Raw genomic sequence first — 24,305 nt, forward strand, 5'->3', positions numbered from 1 at the left:
AATAATAATAATAATAATAATAATAATAATAATAATAATAATAATAATAAAAAGTTTATTGCTATCCCGCTTTTCCAACTTTTTATCAAAGCGGCGTACAGATTTATAAAAAATACATCAAGATAAAACAATTAAAACAGCATTTAAAAACAATCACAATAACAACAACAGGGCCAGCTGAGTGGGGGAATCCATAAACATTGCAAGGTCGTCAACAGAGGGGGTAAAGTATAAAATGACATTTCATGGGGGGAAGCCTTGGTAGAAGAAAAAGGTCTTAAGATTCTTCTTAAAAAGATCTAAAGATGTGGTGGAGCGGAGCTCGTCCGGGAGATTGTTCCATATTCTAGGGGCCAAGATAGAGAAGGCCCGTTGCGAGGTCCTCGCATAACGTGTAGTTGGGACCTCCAGCAAGTTCTTCCCTGCCGACCTGAGTGTGCGGGACGGATTATATGGGGATAGGCGGTCCTCCAAGTACCCTGGGCCCAAGCCATTTAGGGCTTTATAGGTCATTACCAACACCTTGTATTGAGCCCGGAAGCAGATAGGCAGCCAATGAAGATCTTTCAAGATAGGTGTTATGTGGTCTGACCTGGAACACCCAGTGACCAGTCTCACTGCCATATTTTGCACTAACTGTAGCTTCCGGGTTTGGTACAAGGGTTGCCCCATGTAGAGCGCATTGCAGAAATCCAATCGAGAGGTTACCAGAGGATGTACTACAGTTTCAAGGTCCCTCCGGTCCAGGTAGGGGCGCAGTTGGCGTATCAGCCGAAGCTGATAACAAATGCTCCTGACTGCCGCATCCACCTGAGATGACAGCTGGAGTGACGAGTCTAGGAGCACTCCCAAGCTGCGAACCGAGTCCTTCAAGGGGAGCGTGACCCCATTCAGGACAGGATGGCAAATCTCACCACCCGGACCCGGGGAACCTATCACCAGTACTTCCGTTTTCTCTGGATTCAGACTGAGTTTGTTTTCCCTCATCCAGCCCATTACCGACTCCAGACAGGCATTTAGAGGCAAGATGCCATCCCTAGTCACTGCATCAGTCGGAGACACAGAGAAACAAATTTGGGTGTCATCAGCATATTGATAACACCGTGCCCCATATCTCCGGATGATCTCTCCCAGCGGTTTCATGTAAATGTTAAATAGCATGAGGGACAAAATAGCTCCTTGAGGGACACCAGATGTCAGTTCCCTCTTACCGGAGCAGACATCCCCCAGCTGCACCATCTGGAATCTACCCGAGAGGTAGGAATGGAACCACTGGAGCGCAGTGCCCCCGATACCCAACTCCCTCAGGCGTTCCAGAAGGATACCATGGTCGATGGCATCGAAAGCCGCTGAGATATCCAAAAGCACTAACAGGGACACACTACCCCTGTCCATGCCCAGACGGAGATCATCAACTAAGGCGACCATGGCAGTCTAAACTCCATAGACCACCCAGAAGCTGGTTTGAAATGGGACTAGAAAATCCGTTTCATCCAAGATCGATTGAAGCTGGAAGATGACCGCTCTCTCGATTACATTCCCCAAAAAAGGCAGCAGCGATACAGGCCGATAGTTGTTATGAATTAGGGGGTCTAAGGACAGAGATCAGGGAGGCAAGCCAGAGGACCAGAGGGAGGAATAGCCGTGGTGGAGAGGCCGGGGAAGGGTGGATTCGAATCTGCCCAGTTCCCACTTGGACTGAATTGATTCAGTACGATCCAGCTTAAACCATAGTGAGAATGAGGCTCCAGACCACTTCAACAGGAAGGATGTAGTACTCCAGGTGAGGTCTAACGAAAGCAGAATAGAGTGGCACTATTAATTTTCTTGATCTAGACACTATACTTCTATTGATGTAGCCTATAATTGCATTGGCTTTTTAGCTGCCAATAACACCAATGACTCATGTTCAATTTATGGTCTACTAAGACTCCTAAATCCCTTTCATATGTACTGTTGTCAAGACAGGTGTCCTCCATCTTATATCCGTGCATTTCATTTTTTTCCCCTGACTAAGTGTAGTACCTTACATTTCTCTGTTGAATTTCATTTTGTTAGTTTTGGCCCAACTTTCTAATTTATTAAGGTTATTTTGATAGATTATCAAGCTGACCTAAGAATTAGAGCCTGATGGAGAAGGTATACGAGGAAGAGATAAAAACAGTTGGGTTCTCAGCAGGGTTCATAGTGGGTTCAGATATGAATGCAACTTAAGGGTTAGGAAAGGGATGGGCAACCTTTTTACTGTTGAGGATCAATTTCTTTAGGGTTAGTCTCTTAGGGTCTCTGTAATGGAGACAGGCATGGCCAAACTAAATCGGAATAGAATCACCCTTTTCTCTCAGAAGTAAGGAATACTTTGCAAGTTTTATTTATTGAAACTTGTTTAGTACAAAGAACAATTAATATACAAAGTATTATCTTTTACATATGAAAGATGCAAGGCTACAGCTGCCATTTGGCTAGGTAAATGGTCATAGGAAGCTGTGATGTTCTGACAGTAAAGAAGGGTGCTTACTAGTGGAATAGAATTTATGCCAACAGAGGCACCCTGGAAGCTGCATAAGCATGGATTACTTGCCAACAGTTGTGTACTAGAATCATAGAATCATAGAGTTGGAAGAGACCACTAGGGCCATCCAGTCCCTAGGATGTGTATTATAGATATACTTGCACTGTTGGGGATCTACAGAAGGACTGGGAAATGTGTGATGCTCTGGGAGCAATTTTTGCTCTGCTCTCAACCTCAGTGGACCACTACCTGCTTACCAAAAATATCTTGGCCACATCAGTATCAAGTAGCACCCAACAAGCAGTACAGTCGTTATTTGTTGTTTAGAAGCTATTATTACACCCTGGGGTCTATTCTGTTTCAGGCCCCAAACAATATTTTTACAAACAGAAAATAACTTCACCTGCTTCTAGGTGAAAACAAACAAATAAACAGTTATTTGGGGTATGAAACAGGCACGAGGTGGGGTGGATGAATAACCTTTAAATGTGAAATTGAACCAACATTCATTTGTTCCTAAGACAAGCAACTTCTGACATGGCAGTCCCAAGATCAATGGGGAGAAAAATGAAACAACACAGATCATTTACATAACTTTCTGATCATTAACCACCAAAGGAGTGTAAGCAACAGCCTTAGCAATTATCTTAAAACTACATGTCCCACCATCCAGTATTAGTGCAATATAACATGTTGCAAGCAAGCAAACCTGGCCCCTATTAACTCTGCTATGGCAGGCAGACTGAAAGACAGCTCCTGACATTCCCTGACCATGAAAGGTTCATTTAGATAACATAGGCGGGGTACAGACCGCCGCTTTGCGGCAGTCTGCCGCCGCCGCCAGAAGGTCCGCGGGGGAGCCGGAGCCTTCAAACAGCCCGACTCCCGCGCGGACCGAAAAAAGAAGCTCCAAAATGGAGCTTCTTTCAGCGTCGCGTTTGCGACGTAGCGAGGCGCCAGGGGCGCGCTCGCTACGTCAGCAGCGGCGCGACGCGTCTGGACGCTGTGCGTCCGATACGTAAAGATGGCGGCGCCCATGTAGAAGGGGCGCCGCCATCTTGTACGGACGGAGTCCGTACTAGGACATGGGGCGTCTAAAAGAGACGCCCCTTTTTTAAAATGGGACGTCCTCCGGACGTCCCAAATGGCAATATAGAAAGCCCCATAGCTACTAACTACTGTCAGAACTATCATCCACAAATTTACACTAGCCAAAGACAGGGAACTTTTCTTCTGCTATGGGTAAATGGTATTCCAATGGTAGGCCAAGCCAAAGCCAAAAGTAGCCAGTGTTATCCTATTTCTCATTCTCTTTCTGTCAGCACTTCTCTATGACACCATTCTCTACTTCCCCCTCCATCTTTCTTACTACCTAGTGAAGGGCTACTGGGAGAACAAACTGTTCTTGCTAGAGCTCCTAATGGATCACTAAAAGAGAGTTTTTTAAACTAGTTACAGTGACCAGGACTGTACAGTTTTCAAAATGCAGCCATACATACTGGGTGATTCATTTTCAGTCTAATTAACGATCCATCAAGATCTCAAGATTTTCTTCCTGCTTAGTCACTGCCGGTACAGACCCTCATCAGATTATACAGTATGTGAAGTTATCTCCCCCCCCCCCCCAGAAGGCAATCATTTTACAGTCATCTACACTGAACCACATTGTTTGTTCATACTCAACTAATTTAGAAGAGATCCCCTTGATGCTCTTTGCAATCCACCTGGGTTTTTACCATCCTGAATAATTTGGTGTCATTCACAAACTTTGGCAATTCACTGTTCACCTCCAGAAAACCTATGAACAAATAAAGCAGGACTGATCCCAAAAGAGATATCTGGATAATCTTAGTAAGCCACATCCATTGTAAGAATAATCCATTTACGTATATTTTCTCCTTCATTTTTTTAAGTTAGTCATCAGTCCAAAACAGGCCCTCCTATCCTATGACTATTAATACTATCCAGAATCCTTTTGTAATCTGCTCTATTCCTTTTACAATATAACAATATTTTATATAATCATTTTGACTTAAGATTATAGTTTACCACAGTGGAATTTCTTTTCAAACAACGCACTGTCCAGCTGTGGTTATGGTTAGGGAAGAATTATACTGTATATCATGCCAAAAAATTATGGACTATAAGGGCAGGAATATATTCCCCCGATTGCCTTACTTTATCCATTTCATAATAAGGCTAGATTTGGTCATATTGACTTAAAATTTGACAAGACTCTAATTTATTAAGTCCTGAGCTTAAGATAAACTGATGTCATAATAATCTGGACCTACAGATATGAGCTTCTTAAGGATCCTAATCTGGATCCATTTCCTGGTCTCATTGCATCCTGGAACAGTCCAAACATCAGGTTCACTTTCTCAATACTACAGTGCACATCATTAAAGGAGAATCTTCTACCAGAAATAGAAGTACTGAGCAATCCACATATCTGCACAATTATATCTCTCCCACAGTAGACCACTAGGTAATTATAAACATACCAAGTACTGTAATATAATAACATTTAACATCACTATTTGTGCACTATTTTAGGGTTTGTATTACACACACACACACACACACACACAATATCACTCCCATGGGGGTGGCAACCAACAGAAGTGCTAGTCAAGACTAAGCTGGGGCTTGCTGAAAGAGCCCCAATATTTATACCAAAGTTATGTCTTGGGGGAAGATTCCAAGGGGTTGAAAAGACCAAATGGTTTTGAAATCCTTTGAAATGGGTTTGGAGTCACTTTGAAACAGTTTTCCAAGGTGGTAACACTGAGGTGTGAATGGATGGCAAGAAATGCACATTTCCAGGCAGAGTATTAGCACACAGGTTCACTGGTGCTTTGTTTATCTTCCTGTGATCCTAGGGCCTCCTCACCTCCTCCAGAATGTCTAGAATGAGCCCATCAATCTCGGCGGGGGGGGGGGGGTGTTAACTCCTGTTTTGCTAGCCTATGTGCTAGAGCTATTATTTGGTCTTTACTAAATTTATTGGTTATTTTGTGGTTAGTTAACCTGAGTGTTGGAAATGTTAGATATAAATCTACTCATAAAATCGACAATCAATCTAACAAAAGAAAACAAGAAGAAAAAAATACCATCAACCATGTGAGTAAAATGATTGTACAATATTTTCCCATTATTACAGAACGATTTGAAGCTTTGTTTTTTTTTAAGCCCACACATTTCCTGCTCATTTATGTAATTAATAATCAGGTATCTTTTAAACTACCTACTAGGTGATCACTAAGAATTTATCCGCTCAACTATATCGCTCCATTTTAACATCAAAGTGCTTAATCAGAAATCCCTGAAAATTATTTTAACAAAGGCATAACTTCATTCGAAGCAAATTGCTACTTTATCTTTGTAAAGTATGAAGCCATTTTATCATGTCTGTAATACCAATTGACACATTAAGTGATGTTTTTCTCATGTGCGTGTGTGTGTAATAAATTTTAATTAATTCTAACAGAAAAGTCTGGATTTGGGCATCTAGTTTTTTTAAAAAAATGTATTTGCAAGATATCTGCAAGTAGTGTTCCACATTATTTACAGACAACTCTGTAAGCTTGTTCTTATAAATTATCAGTCAGAATTAGTTGATCAAACTATGGTTGCAAAATAATTTCTTATCTGAAAGCAATATTTGAACATTTGGAGATTTCTGGTTAGATGAAGATGTTACAATATGTGATTGGATGCAGCAGCAGTCTAAATTTCTGGTTCACATATGTGTTCAAGAAGAGCAATCTCTTCATATAAAGCCACTCTTCCTCAAATTGAGAATAGTTTAGCTTCTAGTGTCATCTCCAGGAAATATTACAATTTCAGATTATTTTCTGCATCACAGCCTGTTCTTCAGCTGTTAATAGATGTCTGGCTTCCCTAAGTGATTGATCAAGAATACAGTCTTTTATTTCCTAATGGAGATTTCTTTGTTCATGGTGGTGCTTAAATAACATTTTGAGAGTTCTAAATTGATGCTGAAGAATGGGTTGGGGTAAGTGTGGCTCTCTATAACAGCAGAGTCAGAGAATGACCACTAAGTGGAACCCAAAAACTATGTAAACACTGTTCTTGCTCATGCAATGTGTCTGCCAACACTCACTAGTCTCATGATTTTAAACATATCCTGGAAACTCTTGCTTAAATAAAACCATACCAAGACAGCTTTGGATAATTAAGACTCCTGGGTTTTAGATATCTTTCCAAAAGTTACTGTTCTGGCGAACAAGATCAAATGATCACCTTTAAAGCATAGACAAAGGATGCATAAACACAACTATGATTGTACGTCAACTATTAATAAATAGGAAAGCAAATATTATGAACTGAGATCAATTTAAAAATTATCTTTTGCAAAGTCTGATGGAAATTCCAGTAATGATTAGAGTCCATACAATCTGTTAAAATAATAGTTAGTATTAGATTGATTATGTACCCTGGTGGGTTACATATTTAAAGAAACAAAGTCTAAATAGCTAGTGTGAAATTCTAAGGCAAATGTTTAAAGAAAAATCTGTATCTGTTAGAAACTGACAATAGCGAAATCAATATGCATACTTTACTAATATGTACAGGTTCAGGAGACAATAATAGATAATTCTTTCTATGAAATTAGGTATTTAACTAACTTCACCAAAAATACAGGTGATGCAGCAGTTGCTATGGGAGGAGGATGGAAATGTTACATAATAGTACTTACAATATTCCTCATTCTCTGAGACAATAACGTATATGCGAAAATGCGGGTCTTGCCCTTGATTTGAATAAATGCCAAATAATCAATCCTATTATCAGTTTGAGAGAAACCCCATAGAATCTTGTAACTTGCTTGCTCTACACAAAATACATTACTGCAAAACCTTGAACCCTGGTGATAAAACAGCTCCTATACTGATCACCAGATTGGAGAGCTCTTTGAATAAAACATATGTTTAAGATTCCCTGCTATTTCAATGTCAGCAATTGTACAAGTCTGTACATAGCAAAACTGACCTTAAGTATATATAGTTTTTCATTTAATCTTCCTTACATTTGACTTCATTTCAGGAAATTATCTATGTAGTTTTTATTTTGACAGCTCTCTTTGCAGCAGTAAAACAAAATGTGTGCATTGCAAATGGCAAGGATTCAAATTTCAGCTATGTTTATCCAAAATAGCACTGAACTGCTTCTGTACTCATGCTATACTGCCTACAGCCTTACGGAAGGGGAGACAGATGGGATGAATTTAGCAGAGAAACAGCTGGGGCTTGAAGAAGAGACAAGCAAAAGTTTTGCTATCAGGCTTCATTATGTATCAAGGTACCAGTAAAATGTGTATCCGTAAGGCAGCCAAAAAAGTGTGTGTCATTTGACTAGTGATAATTACCTTTTCTCAACAGCTGACAATGTTCTAAGTAGCATTAAATAGGTATAATAATTAAGCAATAAGACAAGGCAGGCAGTATTTTGCTAGGGATTATTGCTTGCCTAGGGTGTGTTGAAAGGCAAAAAGCTGAAGGGCAAATGGTTTTAGCCACCTGAGAAATGGAGCAAACCCCCAATAAATACACTTCCTGGAATGCCATGTTGCTATTAAAGTTGGAACTCCAAAGACATTAGACTTAGCAGTATCCTGTGGATTTTGTTGATATGGAACTGACATTTTGACAGCCAACTACATTTTTGTTCAGTCTTTTAAAAGCGATTTCACACATGCTTCATTTCACCATTAGTGGTAACTGATTTGCAATGCTGAAATATATGTTGGAAATCCAGATAGGATACTGGATTATCTTAATACATACCATTCTATATGATACAGGTTAAATAGCTTCTAGTTTTAAGTTTAACAGGATGAAAGTGGGATATAAATATAATAAATAAATAAAGGCTCTTATATGCCCAGAAGTTTAGTATGCCCAGATACCTAGGTTTCCCATACAGTGAGCCCTTGGTATCTGCTGAGGTTTGGTTCCAGGACTCCCTATGGATACCAAAATCTATGGATGCTCAAGTCCTATATACAATGTTGACGCTAAATGGTGTCCCTTATTTAAAATGGCAAAATTAAGGTTTGCTTTTTGGATTTTAAAAAAATATTATTGTTATTATTGTATTATTAGTGAATCAGTGAGATATGAAAGGCTGAATGTATTTTTCATTTCAGGCTGCCAATATCTGATTACTTCCTAGAGAAATTTTAACCTTTAGCTTTCATCTTGGGATGTAAATATTTGACTCTTTTGTGACTTTTTTTGCAGTTTCCTTGCTGTTGTGTAGAAAGTAAGTATGTCTAACCAGTTCTCACCCAGTATTTTTACATCCCTAAGTGATCCAGGAAGTGTTTTGTATAGATATATATGCAGGCTTTTTGCTTGGGAATCTAAATATCTAAATAATAATAAATAAAAGTACTAAGTACTAAGATGATTTTCTTCATAAATCATAGAGTTGGAAGAGACCACAAGGGCCATCCAGTCCAACCCCCTGCCATTGCAGGAAATCTAAATCAAAGCATCTCCGACAGATGGCCATCCAGCCTCTGTTTAAAGACCTCTAAACCTCTAAAAATCTGCTAGGATTGTGTTGCATTGGCTCAATTCTTTGATCTCATATTATCAGCTTGAAACGTAATATAAAATATACTGAAAGTCTAGGATATGGAAATAAATTTGGGTACCATAGTCTCCACTCAGCCAGGAAGACATATTTAAGAATAAAATTTTAAAAAGTATCACTTTGCTTATTTATTATGAAATGTATCTAAGAACCCTTCAGAGTGTGGTGGAGTCTCCTTCTTTAGAGGTCTTTAAAGGCCTTCTTTGGAGGCTGGATGGTGATCTGTCAGGAGTGCTTTGACTGTGAGTTTCTGCATGGAAGGGGGTTTGATTGAATGGCCCTTGTGGTCTCTTCCAACTCTATGATTCTAAGAATTTGAAGAATAACAGTTCCTTACATTTGTTTCTTCTGACCATAGCTGGGTGCAAAAACTGATGAAATTATTTATCAAAATAATGATGCTACATTGTGAGAGATTATTGTCATGAAACTTGTTAGTCCTATATCCCATTTTAGTGTATCTGGGTATATTGACAAAAATTACTGGTTCCTCAGCATTCTAAATATTCAAATGATATTCACACTGTGCAAACCGGTGGCTTATTTTCATATCACTAGAACTTGAAACACATTTCATTCATGGTTGCTTGATCAAAATATGTTTTATTTTTTATAACCAAGGTGGTGTGTATTTTTCAAGATTTGAAAATGAATCTTTATTAATGATTATGAACAAAGCACTGACCACATTATAAACAGATAAAATATCAAGCTGAGAAGTATGAAACAAAAAGAAACTTTATTTATTTACCATTCTATTTTGTTTTTACTACTGTGCCCTAACAACTAAACATTCTAACTAGAACTCTGTGTATTTTTACATTACAGTACCAAAATTTCACATAAGTACACACAAAGCTATTTCCCCCAATACTTTCTCCCCAGTATTGAATGTTGCATTTGCAAATCAGAATAAAGAAGAGTTAACTTTTATGTACAAGAACTCAAAATCTCAAATTTTAAACAGACATTATTAAATATTTTGTCATATTGCACAAGAGAGTGTAGCAAGTGATAGTTGTAAGAAGAAAATTTCTACACTGAAAGGCTAGGTAGAGTCTAGTAGCTAAGGGGGAAATGATCACATCTTTGTGGCAATGTGAAGTGAACTTTTCTCATATAATGAATCTATGCATAAATTAATGTGTAATAACATTTTAACAAAAATATTCAATCTAGGTAATGCCTCTAACCCAGTGGTACTCAAACTTTCTACCCTTGGGACTCCCCCCCAATACATCTACATGCAGACATTATGCCCCCCCTCATTTGACGTAGTATATGAATAAAATATTTTGTTTATTTAGTGTGTGCATTTTCATATGCACACTCATGTATATTTACATTTTAACATTTTATAAGGAAATAACATTGTTCAAATTAGAACAGTTTTATTTAAGTAAATTTAATATTTAACTCAATACACGTGTAAATTTTACACATTAAAAGTCTGGTAAAAGGAAGAGGGGGGGATCAGAGCTTCCAAGTCTTGTGCCCTCCTTGAACAACTCTCCTCCCACCACCACCCTGGGAGCATCCCACTATTCGAGAACCACTGATTTAATCTATTCACTTTAGTTAATGTAATAATACTTAGTATCAATGCTCTTCTCTCATGACAGGGATACAAATTAATACCCACACTACGTCCATCTATAGTAGATCCTGTTGACATAACAATTAATTTAAAGCTACCATTTATATTTCCTAAAGATGAGATACAGAGGTACTCTGTCTCATTCCTTTCTCTGATGTCTACGTCCAGTGTCTATAACAATGAGATTATTACTCGGCACACAACCTTATTGCATGTTTTTCTTAATTGAAACTTATCACTCTGCTCTTCAGTTCTAAATATGTTCAAATAATATACGTTAGATGTCATGCCATACTGCCTCTAGCCCCTAAGGTGCTGTGCTACTGTTGGAAAACCTCTTCAGCTCACAACAAGGCAATTACTGCCTATACCCTAAGCTTCAAAATACTTGGGATAAAATCATTTTTATGGCCCTTAAGAATCTATATACTATATAGCTTCTCTTTTTCTTATTCATTTTTGCATATGCCTTAATACTACCCCAATATGTTGTAGCCTTGCACTGTCAGTAGTTTTTGTTTGAGCTTATACTCAAACAAATGCTTTTTTTCTTCTCTTCATAAATCTTTGGATCCAAGCTATAGACTTTTTAAAAAGAAAATATTATGTATTTTGTGACAAAGGAAAGAAAAATACTTATGTGTCAAACTAACCTTGTCAATATATTATGTCTTAGTGACCATTAGAGATTAGCAAGCATATGTTGCATAATTTAACCCAAGCAGTTAAATTGTCAAGGTTGTCACAGGTGTCATGCTCTCATGTTTCCCATAAACTTAAAATGTGTTCTGATCCCCCTTTCGTCCTGCTACGCATGGTACAGCTTATTGTGTTGCCAGTTTATGTACCTATATGTGTGCACTGGTGAGTATGACAGGAATAGAACAGTGCTTCATTGATCTTTTGGGAATCATCTGCATATAAACTGTACATATGGTACATTAGATCATGCCATAGGATTTTTTAAAATGTAAGGCAATGTATTGTATATGCTTAAAAAGCTTCCAAAGCCAGATCATTACATGTGTATGTCAAATAAATGTAGAACCCATAGTTCAGTAACATAATAAAGAGAGTCAGCCACATGTTTTATATAACATTCGTGCAAAAAGCTATAGTTTATTACAACCATTCTCCCTTCATTTCATTCAATTGGATTAAATGGATCCCTTGAAGAAATTAAAGCACAATGTAGTTATATAAACTACCTATGAGGGAAGGAGGGAACCAGTCAATTTTGTTGAATGAAGTGCTTTAAGCACACGCGCACACACACACACACACGCACGCACACACACACACACACACACTACAGCTTACATATGCTACAGAGAGATAGCTTTGCAGAAATGCTATGCTTTCTGAAAATGTCTGAAGGGAGGACCACTCCAGGCACTTGGCTATTAGTACACCCAACAGTATGGCACACAGTTCAAATTTGACACATTGAATCTTTATAAATCTAACATCTATGAAGTCAGACAAGATTTCCTCTTATTCTTAGTAAAAGGGAAATGCAGATATTTGGCATCTTGTTACACAGATGGCTGTAACTTTTTTTTTAATTGTTAACTTACAGCCACTGATGCCTGAGGAATAGACACACATCTGCCTCAAATTGCCAGTCCTCTAGGCTTTTCCTTTGAACTATAGTACTAGAAAGAGATCGAGTAGGTGTTAGAAGCCAATTTGAAAAACAAAAACAAAATATTAATAATTCACATAGATGTACAGCAGGTGAAATGAGCTAAATAGACTGGAAAACTCTGTTTTGGAGTTGTACATGCCAGGAAAATTAGCCAGTACAACTGAAAAAGAAATAGCTATTCAGCATAGGACATTATTTGAAGTGATAGATTTTACCTAATGTTGTACTAAGCATAATTACTTTCTTAATTATAAATATAGGGACAGTTAGACATTTAGATAGTTTGGCTCACATTTCCTCTCTGCCTTCTCAGTCCAATGTCACAACTATGCTAATAGTGCTTCATATATGTTAAGCAAATGTATAAGAAATATTTAACACAGTCTAAAAAGAGCAAAATGCTTTTGCTACACTATACGTGTAGCATAAAAGGATAGTATATAAAGTACATGAAGGCACTGATAAAGTGGGAGATTGCTATTCATCCTCATGACCATTAAACTGTTGGGTGCTACAGTTCTCTAGTGTGCTGTTAAATATATGAAGCTGTCAAGGGAGGTCATAAAGGGGTTTAGGGTGGGGTGCCATCAGTATGTTGATGATATCTAGCTCTACTTCACCTTGTTGTCAGAGTAGCCTGAGGCTGTACAGGTGTTGGGCTAGTGCCTTGGTGCAGTAATGGGCTGGATGAGGGCCATTAAACTGAAACTGAATCCTGATAAGATGGGGGATCTGTGAATTAGTGGTCTTCAGGCCTGGGAATTGGATAGCCTACCTGTCCTTGATAGAAGAGCACTTCTATGAAGGAACAGGTAGTTTGGGGTACTTCAGTAGCCATTATTTATGTAGACATTTATGTAGACATTAAAGAGACTTTTGACAAAGTACATCACCAAATTTAGCAGCCATTGGTAAGAGGAGAGTTCCTCGCTGGTTAAGGTATAAATTGACAGTTCTTAAAACAGGAAAATTTAAGCTGCAGGTTCCTCCAAGGATCTGTATTGGAACTAGTGTTTTTTACTTGTTCCTAAATGAGCCAAAGTTATGGTGGAGCACTGAGATAACCATGTTTACTGTCACAAAAATCATTTAAGGCTGTTAAAACAAAATGGGATAGTAAAGCACTCCAAAACAATCTCTTTAAACTGGGAGAATGGGCATCCAAATAGTATATGTGGTTCCATGTAAGAAACTATATAGTCATGCACAAGGGGGCAAAAAAAATCCTAACTTCATATATATACTGATGGAGCCTGGGTAGCTTGATGAAAACACCCACCTAATGTGCATCTGCTATTAGTAAATCAAACCAGCGCTTGATTTTTGGTAGGTCATTAAATATTGATGACAATCACTAAGATCTTTATAACAACGGGGAAGAAAGAATATGAAATACAAAGTTTAGCATTTGAAAAGTACCTAATTAGAAAAGGCAAGCCTCAGAGAAAGTCACACACTGTTGTGATTAACACACTGTTATCATGTGTTGTTTCTATGTGTTGCCATCAGCAAAATCGTCTTAAATAAAAAATGCTTCTATATCAGATATTGACCGTTTCAAGTTGAAAATTATTCTTAAATTCCCAGTCTTCTTTAGTACAATCAGATGGTCTCAGAATCCCATTTATACATTGTTGTGTTGTGCATTTATAGTCTTTATAACAGAACTCAAGCTCTAAGCTACTTGCAGAAATCCAAGACTCCTAACTACACATTTTGGATTCCTTTAAAGAATGCCATCATTTTATATAAATTTCATCTTATGAAATGAAATATGGATTAGCCTTTCTGGGCACTTCCCACTCATTATTTTGATAGCATTTATATATTTTCTAGATCTCCTAGAGCAGTGACCCCCCCCCCCAGGGGTGGTGGTGGAAAGATCCAAGGGGACAAAGAGGAACAAGGGGACAGCAGGGGGTGTGTGGAAAAGGGGGCAGGGGAGCTTCAGTCAAAGTATTGCTGCACAACAAAGGCAAGGGGACCCAGTGGCCTTTAGGAACATTGTAGGGGTGAGGGTTGCATGAAACTTCTCTTTTCGAAGCCTTTTGAAACCTCCATGTAGCCTTATTGATCATTTTGTGTGGTGGTGTTTCCACTCTTTGTCTACCTGAATGAGCTGACTCATGCAACACCATTTTGGGACAGACAGACAGAGAGGGGTAAGGAATTAGAGCACATGGCATTTGGGGAGAAGCAGTAACAAAAAAGAGCTTTCACATTTGGGACCTGCTTAAACTCTGTCAGCTTTGCCCGGACTTGGATGGCAGACTGGAGCTGCACTGCTACTCCTGCTTTCTTTCATTGGAAAGGCTGAGAGAAGTGGTAGAAGAGGAAACAATGTTTGAATGAGGGGTAGATGACTTGAAGCTGTGTGGGGAAGACACATTTCTGGGGAGGGAGCGACAGGAGTTGTGAGGGTTCTCTTGGTCCCTCGTCCTTCTCCTATCCCAGATGGATGGGATCCCTTGAGATCACCTTTTTATCTAAAGAACTCACCACCACCACCCAATTATTTGACTTCTCCCTTTTTAGCAACACACTGGGATTCCACTGGGATTTTCCCTCTCTCTTCCCACTTTTGAAGAAGAGCTAGGTCTTGCTGAGCCAAGGCATGTGAAAGGGACAGTGTAAGAGTGACAGAATACTTTTAAAGAAAAGTTTTATTCTAAGTAAAAAAAAAAAGCCTATAGCAAAAGTCTATTGCATGGCAGGGGGTTGGACTGGATGGCCCTTGTGGTCTCTTCCGACTCTACGATTCTATGATTCTAAAAGGATATCTTTTACATGAAGAACCTTCTTCTTCTTCAGGGACAGAAAGAAAATATAAGTTACTGAGTAAATCATTTTAGCCAAATCAAGAAAAGAATCAAAATATCTTAACATGACAGGCTAGTACATGCTCCTAACCTTACTCACAGATCAGATGGGATTTGTAGTCCTTGATGTTCATGGGATAGCTGGGAGCCAGAATGGGACTCCACTGTCTGGCTTCCAGTTTTCCATGGTCTGTTTTGGGACAGTCAGAGACAAAAGCCATGTGGTACTTTTTATAACCTCTACTCAAAATCATTTCAAAGGTTTGAGTTTCTGCCCAACTGCCCCTCTCATTGGCAATTGTTATTTCATCACTTGTGATGCCGAGCCTCATTAAAATGTAATTGTACCTCCTCCCACATTTAACTGTTTGCTACCTGGGAAGAAAGCTCTGATAATGCAAGGGCTCCTCGTTATCATTGAGGTATCTGGGGTCACTTATTCAAAACAGTCCTTTATCTGAAGTCAAAGGCTTCTTTATCCCTTTCGCCTCTCTTGGATTGGGAGTCCTTTCTTGCTGGGAAGAAGCTTCTCTCTTTGCACCCAGTCACCTGGAGAGCAGCATCTGAGCAGCCAGTCAAGCAGTGACCAAGAAATGTCTTGCCTGTGTTGGTCCTTGCTACAAGGCTGGCATAGTTGAAAGGCATCTCGGTCACTGCTCAGCTGTTTAGTTGCTGCTCCCAAGGTGATTATGTGCAATGGGAGAAGCAACCAAGATTGGCTTTGAATTTCCTGAAGAAGAGAACAAATCTTGCCAAGAAAACCCTGTGATAAGTTCACCTTAAGGTCATGACTGGAAAGCACACACAAGAACAAGCATTTATATATTTTATCATATCCCAAGACTCATTTAAAATTCATTCAAGAATTTACACAATTTGTGCCAATACACTTATTCCTGCACAGAAAAACTGTGTATAATTTTCCTGTGCAGAAAATATGATTGCAGGGGAAAAAAATATTTTTTTTGGCTCAAAAAGCAGTATTTTTGCACAGGAAACCATGGATTTTTGTGCAAAATATGCCATCTCCTCCACAATAATATTGTTTGGGAGTAAAATAGCTTTCTGCCCCAAAAGTAATTTCTGCACAGGAAAACCACATATATTTTTGTGAAATAAATTTTTCCCAATGGAGTTTGGAAGTGCAATGAATCTTGCAGCTGTTCTCCATTTCCTCAATCAGGTGTCCTGAGTGTTGCAACGTTATTTTTTTCCATTGAGAATGCAAAAATAAACTAGTATTATTCACATGCCTACTTCACACCAAAGCTCACTCCATTCAGCAGCATCCTTCAACTATCTGTGTAGCATTTTCAGAGGACTGAAGGGGAAGAAGGCACAGAGAGGTATTCTTCCGCAAGCCCAATTACTTACTTCGAATCTGAAACCAAACCATATTTCTGTTCTAGGTATCTCCTAACTTCCTTGAAGGGGACAGTATATTCCTGATAATATAATGCTTTGACAAGTTGGGATTTCTATCCATTTCTACATGGAAGTTTCTTTGGAGACTTCTAAATTTTTAGCAGAGCCTATTGTAGTGTCGTGGTTGAGCGTTGGACTAAAAATTTGGGAGACAAGGGTTCAAATCTTCACTTGGTTAGGGAAACCTACTGGAATTTGATTCTGTATCTTCTTTTGACATGTATGAATCACAAGTATAGCTGAAGCTCTTATGGCAATATACACAATAAATAAGCACAATAAAACTAAGAAAGATTATTTAAATTTTAAAACATAAATTAAAAATAAACTAACAGTAAAAACAGCATATTAAAAGTGGAAGATAAATAACAGAGCAGCACAAAGTAATTTTAAAATACAAGAAAATAAAATGGACTTCTGGTATGAAAATCACCAAGGTTGCTGCTGGATGGACAACTCAAGGGAATTTCACCTCCAGCATAACATTTTCTGTTATGCTTTATATTACAACTGGGACCAAGTGATGAAGGACCCAGCAAAAACATGACATGCTACTCAAATGTACCAATTCTTATATATCAAAATTTCTATTATATCTGTGAACTGCAGGCTATCCAGTATTTAGTAAGCTGTGAGAAAGTGCACGAGGAGATGACCAAGAATATGTTATCAAATTTTTGTGGCTTTCCTCAAGCTAGTGTTAAGCTCAGTTGTAACTGGGTTAAATCACTAAGATGAGATCACAGGTGAGAGGCGCAGTGTCAAAAATGTAAGTTCTACTTTGACTCCCGTAGGAAACCTGTGTCAAAGATTTTTAGAGTTGATGGCTTTAGAGCAAGGATCAAAGCTGCTACATGAGATGAACAACTCACAATAACATCAGTTCTACTGTTGCCCAACCAACTATGGGGGATGTACTTAGTGGGAGAATGGTCTGTTCTTTCTTTTCAACAACCAGGTTGGGGGGAGGTGTCTAAAATATGGCTTTACAGAGTGGAGAGCCACATCATTAATACATACACCAAGAGAACTAGGGAGTTTATCACACGGGAGGAATTTCTCTTAATTTCGAATGAAAAGAAAGTGGGGCCAGAACGCATTCACGTGAATTCGCTAGTTCAGCGAATTTACATGAATTCAAATTGCATTCAAACTGATTTCCCATTGCCCGAAAATAGCTTGCCATTGCCCAAAATTGCGTGTGGTAGTCTATCACGCAATAACGTGAAACCCCATGATTGCGTTCGGACTGACTTCCCATTGCCCGAAATTGCGTGTGGTAGTCTATCACGCAATAATGTTAGACCCCATGATTGCGTTCGGATTGCCATTGGATTATACTTCCAATTTCCCTTGTCTGATAATGTCCTAGGTCATAGTGGGACATTATAAGAAGTCAGCAACAATTTAAAAACAGCTACTAGCAAAGCAGAAAACAGAGTGTCTCGGCTACTAGGAATCAGTTTTGAGTACCTGCCTAAATTGAATGGCACTTAAGATCTACCTAATCACCAGGACAAGTGTCTGCAATGCAATGCTAGTAAAAATTTATTTAAAGGGAAACTATTCATGCCATAGGATAAATCACCAAATTAGAAAATACAAACATGTTGCTGTTTATAAAGCAATTGACTGCTAAAACACAATTTAATGGATTCTGATATGAATATTACCAAGGGGACTGGAAATTGGGCCAAAGGATTATAAATGACAAGATTCATAAACAGCAAGTAAGACATTTAGAAATTCAGCGAGAGGAAAAAACTAGAGAAGTGGCATTTCTTAAGCAGATGTAGGGGTGATTGCAGATGGCATGTTAGAGAAGGTCATCTGCCTCTGAGGCAACAAGCAAGAAATTTGATTTGTAACTGAATACAAAGAAGGATCACATAAGAAAGGAGGGAATAGTCTCCACAATGGAAAAAAACAATCTAGTGTAGCACAAGTTTTCAGGAACAACTACTTCATTTTAAAACCCTGGACCAAATGTAACCACACAGTAATTATATTATCATTTAGCAATGTGAGAGAAGCATGAGAAAGAACCCACAATCCCAATTATTTTGCACATTTCTGACTAGGGAGTATTTTGCATGTCCTAAACACTCAACCCTAGGTGTGATACTGGCTTCAACTGGCAGGTGGACTTTTTTTTTTAAGTTCAACCCTTTTTAAAATATACAAAAAATAGATGCTATTTTATACATATTAAACAGCTTTCAAGCTTTCCAGATATTTAACTTACAATAATACTGTTCATAAAAATTGGTACAGAAGTTAAAGTATTTTTTTAAAAAATGCTGAAGAAAATGGCTAATGATATAGACAAGTGAACAGCTGCTCAAACAAGGATACAAGAAAAGCTGAATATAATATAATCAGTCAATCCATCTGGACAACAGTGCAGACAACAAAAACAGACTAAAATCACGTGTGAAACTGAGTATCAATTGTTTAATGAACTATGAAAATTTAATATATGTTAAACTTAACAAATAATATTTAAACAATGGAATTCTTCTGGTCATGTTCCTGATATTACAGAACAGCAATTGAAGGACCCACCCAGTTTGTTACAGGTGACCACATAGGGATAAATTAATACGTCTTCCTACCTTAGCTTCATTTTCTCATGCATCTTTCCATGCTGGACACACTGGACCTCCAATTCACCATTCCTTTTCTGCATCCTCTCAAGTCTGTCATGGATGTATTCATTTTCCTGACTAAGCTGGCCAATTTCAGATCTAGAGAATTAAGAACACATATGATGAATGTTGCTAAGTTTTATTTTGCAGTGTGAAATCACCTTATTAAAATTCCAGCACACTTCTAAATAAGGAGAATCTTATTTCAATATGGAATGTTTTTTAAAACAAAAACAAAGTAAGTACTATTTTTGCAGCTGAGGACATAGATCTATGAACTCATTTTTTAAAAAGAAGTTTTATGGGGGAAAAGAGATACTAGCTATGCTTGAAACACGCTTGCATCATTTTACACATTCATTTGCTAGAAACTGATACCACAAAGCTTCTTTTATGAAATTATTTTTATGTTGAGGACTAGAGCAAAAAAAAAATTCTTGTTAAATTGCAAAAGAGCTTGCTATTACCCTATCACGCTTGTTTGCATTTTAGGCATAGGTACAGAAGTAGTATTAGGACTAGTACTCTTGCAAAACATAGCACCAGGAAGTCTCTATAAGCTTTGATAATAAAAGTGCTATGTTCTCCAATAAACCAATTCAACATTTTGAAGATGTACAAAGGTGGCTTATAGCCAGTATTGTTCTTCTGACTTTTGGAAGGCAATGTACAAATGTTGTGCATGCCTAATTCCTCACAACTGTTTTCACTTCTCAGAAAATTGGCCATTTTAGTGTATTTATGTCAGGCCAGTTCTATTCATTTAGATCAGGACAATTCAGTAAAGGGGTTGAATGTCAGTAACAATTCAGCTTTTCAGACAAATTCTCTTCTGCATTCTGATTTTTTGCTTGGACAAATATTTTACTTGCAGTGTTTTGAGTGTAATGACTGCAGTTCTCCAATACAGCATCAACTGAATATGCAGAAAAAACCAGTTCAACCGGGTGCATGTTCTTTACTTCAATTAAACTCTCACAGTTGGATGCCTACTGTTGCCAAAATGGTAATATAATTTATCCATTCTAGTGAAACAGTAAAACTACACTAAAAGTCATTTAACAATATTTATAACACCATAAAAAACAGTGTTAAAATATATGGACTGCAATATGCACCAAAATTATAAAATTTGTTTCTCATCATCAGTGATTAAAAAAAGAGGATCATTTCTCTAGCTTCAATACACTCAACCCTTGTGACAGATTAGAATTGAAATCTTAATGATCAATTTACAATTAACAAGATAGAAGTGAAACAAATTAAACCAACCATTATATATAACGAGACCCAATGGACTCCCATTGTTGTCCTTAATTACAAAACGCAAATCACAAATACACAATGGACAGTGTCAAGCATCAATCCACAAGCTTCAAACTCTGAGAAAATTTGAAAAAGGGCAAGCAACATTATACAGAGAACACTAAAGGACTATATTTTATATTTGCGTGTGTACACCGTGTCAGCTGTGCAGCTTGAGGGGAGTAGGTTCAGCACTTCCAAAATCCACCCATATATGTATGAAAATCTTTGCTCGTGACAATTTTTATTATCATAGATTCTACACATCAATTATACCTTAATGCTAACTATATCACTTCACAACCTAAAATAGCATCCAATCATAGTAAATCAAGCTTGCAACTACTTGCTTCATGTAAATACATCATTATGTATCCTAGTGATGTCCACTTTGTATATTTAATATTTTGCATTTCTGCCAAACTAACAAAAATAATTTGAATTTTCAATACACTGTACTGTGCAAAGCTCAAGCAGAAAGAAGTTTAGAACCATGATGGAATATATATGTTAGAATTGTGATCTACTGTGATAGGACAGAGAAAATCTTGGATTTCAAGAAAGTTGATTTTAACAAGTTCAGGGAAATACTGGGTGGAATCCCACGACTAGACATGCTAAAGGAAAAAGACATTCTGCAAGGAAGAAGATGCAAAAAGCACAATTACAAATAATCCTGCTGCTCAACAGTATCCCTCCCTGAGACAGCCGGGGTGGCTTCAAGGTTGGTGTTGGAGCCCTGCAGCTGTTAGTGGGACTTCAGCAACCATATTAAGACTGCCCTGTCAGGAGTAGCTCATGCCTTCATGGACTCCTTGACAACCATGGGTGTGTCCCAAGTGGTATCTGGCCCTACTATTGGGCATACTCTGGACCTTGTTTTATGTGCTGGTGATGGTGATCTCTTAGTGTAGAGGAACTCTCCACTTCCACTGTCATGGACAGATCATTATCTGATCAAGTTTAGATTCACTGGGACTCAGAATCTCTGCAGGGGTGGGGGACTGGTTAGGATGTCCACCCCAGGAGATTGATGGATCTAGATGGATTCCTGGTAACTCTTGGGGAGTTTCTGTCACCTCAGTGGGTGATTCTGTTGAAACTCTGGATAACCTGTGGATGGGGGAAATGGCCAGGGGCAGTGGACACAATTGATCCTGACTGTTCCCTCTTATGAAGTGGGCCCAAATTTGCCCTTGGTTTTCCAGGGAGTTGACGGTGATGAAGTGAGTGAGATGGAGACTAGAGTGACATTGCCAGAAGACTCAAAGTGAATCTAAGCAAACACAAAAAATAATTTATTTATTGCCTACACTGCCATGTACTTCATGGCAGTGTAGGCAATAAAGACATTATTTTTTGCTGCTAGCACCTGTAGAGAGCCATCCAGTGGAGGTGTTCCAAGTAGTCCAAGGTCTATTACACACACATCCTCAAGAAGAAAATTTTGAATATTTTAAAGGCGTGGATGCTTGAATCCATGGATAAAGAATTCGTAGATACAGAGGGCTGACTATACATATAATCCAAGTCAGAGCAGGTCTGAGCAACTTTATCTGAAATGCTGTAAATGTTCAATGTTCAAGCATCCATGGCTAAAAATATTCAAAATATAACATAATACAATCAACATCCATTTCACATCATTCTCAATATTTATCCTTTCATTTATTTTATTTTGTATGTTTTAAAATTTTTGATAATAAAGATTTTTATGGGGGGGGAGAGAAAATATTCAAAACATATAAATTTCAAAGAGCAAACCTTTATTTTATAAAGGACACCATTTACTATGCCATTGTATTTAATGGGACTTGAGCATCTATGGATTTTAGTATCCATGGGGGCGGGGGGGGGGGGGGGGTCCTGAAACCAAACGGATATCAAGGACCCACTGTAGTTGATACAGTGCAAGTGGATGTAACCTTGGTACCTGTTTGTTCAGTGTTAATTGATACTTTTCAATTTCTGCAGCCTGATGATGTGAACAAGATCTTTGGTGAGGTGAGAGCCATCACATGTGGTGTAATCAGTGTCTCTCTACAACAAGGCAGTGTTCCAACCTCCCTAAAGTAGGCAGTTGTGAGCTTTTTGTTGAAAAAGCCATTCCTGAATCCTTCTATAATGGATAATTAATGGCCAGTGTCCAACCTACCATTTTTGGGCAAGGTATTGGAATGTATGGTGGCCTCCCAACTCCAGGGGTTTCTAGATGAAATGGATTATCTAGATCCATTTTAATCTGGTTTCAGGCCTAGCTATGGAACAGAGACAGCCTTGGTCACCTTGGTGGATATCCCCTATGCATGGAACTGGACAAGGGGATTCGTACTGCTGGATGTCTCAGCAGCTTTTGATTCCATCAACGATAGTATCCTTCTGGGCTGCCTCTCTGAGATAGGACTTGGAGGTACCGTTTTACAGGACTTTTTTCCTTTCTGGAGAGGTGAATCCAGAAGATGGTGCTGGGGGATTTCTGCTCCATCTCCTGGCAGTTCACCTCAGAGTTCTGTCTTGTTCCCTATGCTAATCAACACACTGTATATACTCATGCATAAGTCTAGAAATGTTAGTCAATAAATTGACCCCAAAAATCTGGATTAACTTATCCATGGGTCAATATAAGCCCTGGACTTTAACTATTATAAAAAGGGGAGCAATCCCCTGAAAGGCAAGAGCATAATCTGTCCTGGAAGTATTGACTCCCTTCTATTCTCTTATCTATCCAGCCTTAGTGTGCTCACAAACAGTTATGTCTGCTGGAATTTTGTAAGTTTTTTGGCATGGCTTTCCTTTGCTTCATTCTTTAGATCTTTTGTTACATGCCCCTAGGTTTTACCTTCGACTTATCTTTGGGTCATATCAAAATCTATAATTTTGCCCCCAAAACCTGTCCTCGACTTGTACATGAGGTTGACTTATGCTCGAGTACATATGGTATATAAAACTGAGTTTTGGGGTGCAATGACATTAATATGCAGATTCTTCCCCATTCCACCCGAATCCAAGGTCATCCTGGTCCTAAACCATCAGTAATGACCTGGATGAGGACAAACAAATTGAAACTTCATCCAGGCAAGAAAGAGGTGCTTCTGGTCAGCCAGAGGGCAGATCAGGGAATGGGGATTCAGTTTGTATTAGATGAGGATACAGTCCCCCTGAAGTCCATAGTTGGGTGTACTCCTAGACTCAGCTTTGAACCTGGAGGCCCAGATTTCTGCAGTGACCAGTAGTGCTTTTGCACATCTAAAGCTTTGCACCAACTGCACCTGTTCCCCAGATCTGTTTGGATTACTTTAACAGGCTCTACTTGGGGCTGTCTTTGAAGAGTGTTTGGAAACTTCAGCTGGTCCAAAGAGCTGCAGCCAGACTGTTAACTGGGCCAAATTAAAGAGACCACATATTTCCCTTATTGAAACAGCTCTACCGGCACCCAGTGTGTTTCTGGGCACTATTCAAAGAGCTGGTTATGACCTAATTATAAAGTCCTATATGGTTAAGGGTCTAGGTTTTTTTTTTTTTTTTTTGGCAGACTTTATCTCTGTGTGTGAGTCAGCCTGGCTCTGAGATCTTCACGAGAAGCCCTTTTCTCAGTTCCACTCACAAGCATGGTTGGTGGGGACGCGAGAGAGGGCCTTTTCAATGGCTGTCCCTAGATTCTGGAACTCCCTTTCCAAAAAGGCCATAATGTCTCTCTCAATGAGGTCCTTCTGTTGGCAGACTAAGG

General features: G+C 38.6%; 1 protein-coding gene across 5 annotated transcripts in view; it reads right to left on the reverse strand.

The window, feature by feature from the left end:
* The window catches only part of SDCCAG8 (SHH signaling and ciliogenesis regulator SDCCAG8), a 180,758-nt gene that overhangs the window by 40,656 nt on the left and 115,797 nt on the right, over positions 1 to 24,305 (reverse strand). For all 5 annotated transcript variants that reach the window (XM_042446908.1, XM_042446912.1, XM_042446911.1 and 2 more), the window contains exon 16: positions 19,241 to 19,372. In XM_042446908.1, the coding sequence (XP_042302842.1) occupies positions 19,241 to 19,372 (132 nt within the window). The remainder of the gene's footprint in view (positions 1 to 19,240; positions 19,373 to 24,305) is intronic.

Source organism: Sceloporus undulatus, chromosome 1 (assembly GCF_019175285.1).
Source record: "Sceloporus undulatus isolate JIND9_A2432 ecotype Alabama chromosome 1, SceUnd_v1.1, whole genome shotgun sequence".
In the NCBI taxonomy this organism is placed as follows: Eukaryota; Metazoa; Chordata; class Lepidosauria; order Squamata; family Phrynosomatidae; genus Sceloporus; species Sceloporus undulatus.